The sequence below is a fragment of the Camelina sativa genome, chromosome 12 (assembly GCF_000633955.1).
Source record: "Camelina sativa cultivar DH55 chromosome 12, Cs, whole genome shotgun sequence".
Lineage (NCBI taxonomy): Eukaryota > Viridiplantae > Streptophyta > Magnoliopsida > Brassicales > Brassicaceae > Camelina > Camelina sativa.
In genome coordinates this window covers 4,165,497-4,171,777 of record NC_025696.1, presented here as the reverse complement: position 1 = coordinate 4,171,777, position 6,281 = coordinate 4,165,497, and the positions used below count along the sequence as shown (strand labels likewise).

Genomic DNA, 6,281 nt, shown 5'->3' with positions numbered 1-6,281 from the left:
CGGGATATTGTGGTCTATATCACATGTACTTGTGCTCCAGAAATCGTCCGATGAATCACCATCTTTCTTCACAACCTTACCTTGGATTTTGAGTCCCTTTGATGGTTCATCGACTTCCACAACTAAAGGCTTTTTCCCCTTCCAGCATGCGAAACAGTTTATGCTCTGATCATTAATTAAATATACATACAGATTAGCATGCATGTCGATCATCTTTTTAATAAGTATGTTCTAATATGTTTATCTACGCGGAAAGAAATCAATATGGTTGATCTCCGGGTGGCTCACATTGGCGAGAGTTTTGCATTTTGATCTTAGAGACTCCATGAGCCAAAAAGGGAGAGCTTGGAAGTAAGCTGCCAGGAATTGGAAGAAAACGCAACAATGCTTCTTACTAAATTTTGTTTGTGTTTTTATCAAGAACGAAGAAAGGACCATAAAGCACGGTGAACGTGAACGACAACTCGAAATCGGGAGAGAAAATTAAGGAAACTCGAAAAAGATTATAAGCATGGAAGTACCGTAATGCCTCATATGACAAGCAAACACACTTAAGCGCGAACAAAAAGATTCCATAGGTTAGAAGTTAGAACTTACAAACAAGAAAGGCATAATTACATTTTTTTTTAAGGTTAGTACAAAGTATATATGTCTCTGGCCTTAAGCACTTACATTCACATGATATCGATTTAATAGAATATTAATTAAAAAAAATCAAACAAGCAAGTAAAAGTTTATACACACAATACACCTTCCAAAAGAAGGGTGTTTTTTACACCCTCGATCCCTTATTATTTTGATTTTATAATTCTTTCTCTTCTTCAGGTTTGTTTCCTAGCGTAGTTGTAATAGTTTACAAAATAAACCGTGTCATATCTTTTTTTTGGGTAAACAAATCGTGTCATCTTAAGTCTCGCATGTCAATTAGGGCCAAAGCCCGCAGGCTGGCCCGGCCCGACCTGAAAAACACCGGGCTCGGATTTAAATATATATGTCCAGAAAAATCGGGCTTTTTGGGCTTAGCCCGTTAGGACAATAGGATTTTTCGGGTTTAGTCCGATCGGGTTTGGGCTAGCCCGAAAAGCCCGTTAACAAATATATTTGTACCTTTTTGTTAACATTTTTGTTTGATTGCAATATTTGATTAATAATTTATTGTATATAAAGTTTTAAACTCTAACCCTAGTTTTCATATTTACTCAATAACTATATTTTATACTTTAAATTTTTTATTAATGATATTTTATATGAATTATATATTGGTTTATTTGGTTAAAGTATCGAAATTTTATTTAGTTTTAAACATTTTCTATTAAATTATGTTGGTTGTAGTGAATATAGATGAGTTATTAAATTTTTGATTGATTTGTTTTATAGTGCACCTTCAAACACTGCTTTTTAAGGCTTATAAGTTTGAATTTTTGATAGATAAGATAAGCCCGAAAAAGCCTGAAAAGCCCTGTAGCCCTGTTAGGGCCGGACTCGGTCTTTGAATTATATGCTCGGAAATATTTCGGGCCGGGTCGGACAGGCCTCAAGCATATGCGGGCTTTACGAGTTTCGGGCCGGGTCAGGTCGAGCCAGCCCAATTGACACCCCTATCTTAAGTTGAGGGGTTATTGGTTTGAGAGTTAAATAGAATTTTAATGATTTTAAAAGTTATGTAAAATATTCAATGAAGACTTTTTAAAATTCCCTTAAAATTTAGTGTTATTAGTTGTGAATTTGTAAAAATTTATATAAAATCTTCATAAATCTAGTGTTATTGGATTAAGAGTTTTAAATCATTAAAAGTTTTATGTTATTCAAATAAAAAAAAAAAATTGGATTGTTAATGAATTCAACTATTATGTTATTGGTTTAGGATTCTATACTATTTTCTTCACAAAATATTAATGTAAACACTCTCATCAAATAGAGAGATTTGTGAATCATAGTCCATGACATTTTGTTGTTCTTTTATAGAAAATGAAAGAAGTTATTAGTTTGAGAATTAAATAGAAATTTAATGACTTTAAAAATTATTAAAAATATGTTATTATTTAATCAAGACTTTTTAAAACTCTCTTAAAATTTGGTATTATTAGTTGTGGATTTGTAAAAAATTATCTAAAGTCTTCATAAATCTAGTGTTATTGCCTTATTGGATTAAGAGTTTTATCAAGTCATTAATAATACATGGTAAATAGCCAAAAAAATGAAAAAAATAAACTATATATGACATATTGTAAAGATGAGAGAGGCTTATATAGTTTCTGTGTGAGGTTGTGAACTATATATTATTGATACATGATATAAAACATGGATAACTTTCTAATATCCGGTATATGTTTCTTAATCTCTTTTGGTAACAAAGAAATTTCATATCTAAACCTTTGATCTCATCAGAACGAATTCGTAATCTTTAAATATACTCTTTTTTTATGGTAGTCTTTATCTTTAAAGATTTACCTTTGTCTTCTTTTGGTTTATTTTGATTTGAAGATAATTTTTTTTTTGTCAAAGATTTGAAGATAATTTTTTCCCATAATTCATAAGCCATAACCACGAGCCTATTAAATGCGTGATCATCTTTCTATTGCAAACTGTAAAGTAGTATATTCCCTTTTCAGCATCAAGTCGTTAAAAACATGATTTTTTTTTTTTCACTTTTTCACATTTTGATAATTAAACCCGTCGGTGAGTGAATTAATTAAATTTCTCTCGTTACATTAAATTGGTGCAGGTCTACGGAATCCATGCAAATGAGCTAAGGTGGAGCCACGCGCACCAGATCATTTCCAACCAATCTCACTATAAACAACCAGATGGTATAAGATTTGATTCCCCAACACCTCCTTAAAGCCGTACTATTGAATTCCCCAAAATATCCTTTTATAACGTTAACATTAACAAAAAAAGTCAAAACGTAGTCGTTTCTTTTAATTGATCGAGAAAAAAGCACTCTGAAGAGAGAGTTCACCAATCAGTCAATCACCTCCACCATTACCACCACCATGTTCTCTTGAGATGCGGCTTCTTTGAGCTTTCGTTTTTGTATACCAAATCAAAAACAATAATAAAGAGAGAGAGAGAAACCACCAACAGAGCCGCCGAAGGAAATAAATACGCTCTCTCTCTCTCTCATCTCGGAGCTGTGATAACTCTCGGAATCTGGGGTTTTTTGTGTTGATTTGATCAATCGTTGTTGCGGAGATGTTTGATGGTATCTTAGGGCGTGGTTTTGCTCCCAAGGGGTTTGTATTCTTCTTTTATCTTTTTTAATTTCTTTCGTTTAATGTTTGGGTAAAATCGATTTTAATGGTTGTGGGATTTTGATTTGACTAGAAAACCACTGATAAAACTGACTAAGAATCGGATCGATGTTCTTCGGAGGAAGAGGAATGCTACGATCAAGTTTCTCAAGAAGGATTTGGCTGATCTTATCATTAACGGTCATGACGCCAATGCTTATAGCAGGGTTAGTCATAATAATGTTTTTTTTGTTTTATTGATTCGTTTTTTAAGATTTCAACTAATTGATTTCGGATTTTTTTTTTTAATGGGGGAACAGGCAGGAGGGCTTCTTGATGAATTAAGGAATCTCTGGAATCTTGATTTCGTTGAGCAGACCTGTGATTTCTTATACAAGCAGCTCTCTACGATGCAAAAGTTGCCGTAAGTTTTCAATTTCAATGTCCTTTTTGCTATGGTAGGAGAGAGTTTTTTGTTTTATCTGTGTTAATCGTTCTGCCATTCTTTTTAGGTTTTGGTGATTTCTTAAAATTTTTGGGATTGTGAATTATTCCATGAGTAGTTGTAACATACTCTTGACTATATGAGAAGTTGTTTTCTGCACATTCTCTCTGCCACATCAGTTTGTGTTAGGTTTTTATATTGAAGATCAGGTTCCTTAGCATAAAAAAATTAAAGATCTTGGACTTATGTCAATTACCTCATGTTTTGGCATTTTCTTATTCACACTGTTCCTGTTTTCTTAGTGATGGGAATTGGCTTCTGTGGCTTAGTGGAACATTCTCAAATAATAACTGAAGTATCTTGTTCTATGTGGAAACATGTATTGGTTCATTAGTTGATTTGTGTTTACTTTTTTTTTCTTTCTCAGGGAATGTCCAGAAGAGTGTCGTGAAGCTGTGTCATCGTTAATGTTTGCAGCCTCTGGATTTTCTGAGATGCCTGAGCTGCGTGAACTGAGGCAAATGTTTCACGAAAAATACGCAGATTCACTTGGATTGTTTGTTAACCAAGAGGTAAGCGCTTTTCTAGTGTACCCAATTCGCAGTTTGACTCATCTTGGAAACTTATACACAACTAAGCAGTTACTTGTTTCTCTTGTAGCTTGTTGAGAATATGTCATCAAAGCCATTTTCTATGGAGAAGAAAGTGAAGTTAATGGAAGATGTTGCATTGGAGTTCTCTATTCGTTGGGATTCCAAAGATTTTGAGAAAAGGATTCTGAGACAGAATAGTACTTCAGTAAAGGTATGACCATCAGTTATTTTTATTAGGGGACAATAAACTGATATATTTGGATAGAGATTGAATTATGATTTCTCTCGTGGACATAAACAGGAGACCCCGAAAAGCACTTACGACAAGTACAAGGCTGTAGACAGAAACATGGCCTTGCCAAAAAGAGAAGAGTTTGAAGGTTTTGATAATGGGCTTAGCTTGAACAGAAAAACGGCTGAGGCATCAGAAAGAAGAGATCCTTTGTTTCGACCTGATAAAGAAAGTTATCAGAATGGTCTCAGAGGAAACCAGCATGGGCTAACACCTAAAGAAAGGTCAGACAACGTTAGCCACGCCTCCAGATCTGAAAGCAAGGACAATAAGGCAGAAAGGAAAGAATTTCATTTGCAACCTAAGCAAGCACCTGCGAGAGAAAGACATCAGCCTATTTTTAACGAAGGTGACACTATCGTGATGAAGGTCAAGCGTGAGAAAACCGAGGTTATTGCCCCAGAAAGGAAAGAGTCTTATTTACAATCTAAGCAAGAACCGTCTAGAGTAAGACATCAACCCATTTTTAACGAAGGTGACACTATAGTAATGAAGGTCAAGCGTGAGAACCATGCTCAAGGGAATGGACATCAAAATGGTGTAGTTGGTGCGCATAAGAAAACAGAGGTTAATGCTTCAGAGAAACTTAAGCCTAACAGCAAGTTAGTTATCGGATTTAAACAAGAGAGTTTCTTTCAAGGATACAAACATGAGAAAAATGAAGAGCATGCACATCAGAAAGTGGAAGACAATTCCTCAAGACCTCCGAAGCCAAGTAGCAAGCCAAAGAGAGCGGAATCTTTCGATTCAGGTTCGAGATACCGTAATGGTTGGGAGAGTAAAGAAAATGCAGTTCTTGTGGGAAAGAGCAAGGAAGAAGATCCTGCAAAGAAAGTTGAGGAGCGAGAAACAGAGAGAATGAAAGCACCTTTCTACAAATCCCTTCCACCTCCGTACGTTAAATCTATTAGTAAAGGAAGGAATGAAAAAGCTGAAGCTTCAGAGAACACTGAGGCTCGTTTTGATGGCAAAGAAGCAAATCATCCAGGCATTGACGAGAATATTTCTGGGGTAGAGAAGGGAAATGAAGGAGGTCATCATCAAATGAATGACATAGATAATGCATCTCTGAAACGGCGAAGTAGTAGAAGAAAACACATAGTACAATCAGTTGGTGATGATCACACAAGAAACGTAAGAAGGGAAAACTCAAGGAAAGGCCTTCAAGTCTTAGTTGACGAGGATGCGAGGGACAGTGAGGAGAAGATAATGGATAAACTTCTCATGCATTACAGTAAGAAGCCTTCAAGTTATGAAAAGAACGGTGCGCAACAAGAATCCAAAAGCAGACGTACACATCTAAAAAAAGGAGAATCTGATGAAGAGATGATGATTCAACAACCCGTCAGGTCACGTTCACTACCCCCTGAACAATGGGCGGAGCCATCTGAACCTAAGAAAACATTTGCCCGTGCAGTCTCGTTTCAGCCAGAACGTTCCAGTGAAGCTAAGCATGTTCACCCAAAGTTACCAAACTATGAAGATTTGGCTGCCAGATTTGCAGAGCTTAAAGGAAGTTAGTTATATCTATACAGTTGATGCCTAGAAAACATAGATTGAGATTAAATATCCCTATTACTTACTACTACACATGATTGATTTACTTCTTCATAGTACTTTGTCCCATATTGCATGTATTATCTTGTGTTTGTTATATACTAGTTGGAGCTGGGTGAGTGACACATTGTTATGAACCCCAAATGTTGTTGATCAGATGT

At 35.4% G+C, this 6,281-nt stretch overlaps 1 protein-coding gene across 1 annotated transcript; it reads left to right on the top strand.

The window, feature by feature from the left end:
- LOC104730036 lies at positions 2,875-6,276 on the top strand. Its single transcript, XM_010449096.2, has 6 exons — positions 2,875-3,236; positions 3,328-3,460; positions 3,554-3,657; positions 4,106-4,250; positions 4,339-4,482; positions 4,573-6,276. The coding sequence occupies exons 1-6, from the start codon at positions 3,196-3,198 to the stop codon at positions 6,082-6,084; spliced, it is 2,079 nt and encodes a 692-aa protein (XP_010447398.1). The 5' UTR covers positions 2,875-3,195; the 3' UTR covers positions 6,085-6,276.

Coding starts and splice junctions, on each gene's coding strand:
- LOC104730036 (XM_010449096.2), top strand. CDS start 3,196: ATGTTTGATGGTATCTTAGGGCGTGGTTTTGCTCCCAAGGG. Junction 3,658..4,105: donor TCTACGATGCAAAAGTTGCC/GTAAGTTTTCAA, acceptor TTTCTTTCTCAG/GGAATGTCCAGAAGAGTGTC. Junction 4,251..4,338: donor GATTGTTTGTTAACCAAGAG/GTAAGCGCTTTT, acceptor TTTCTCTTGTAG/CTTGTTGAGAATATGTCATC.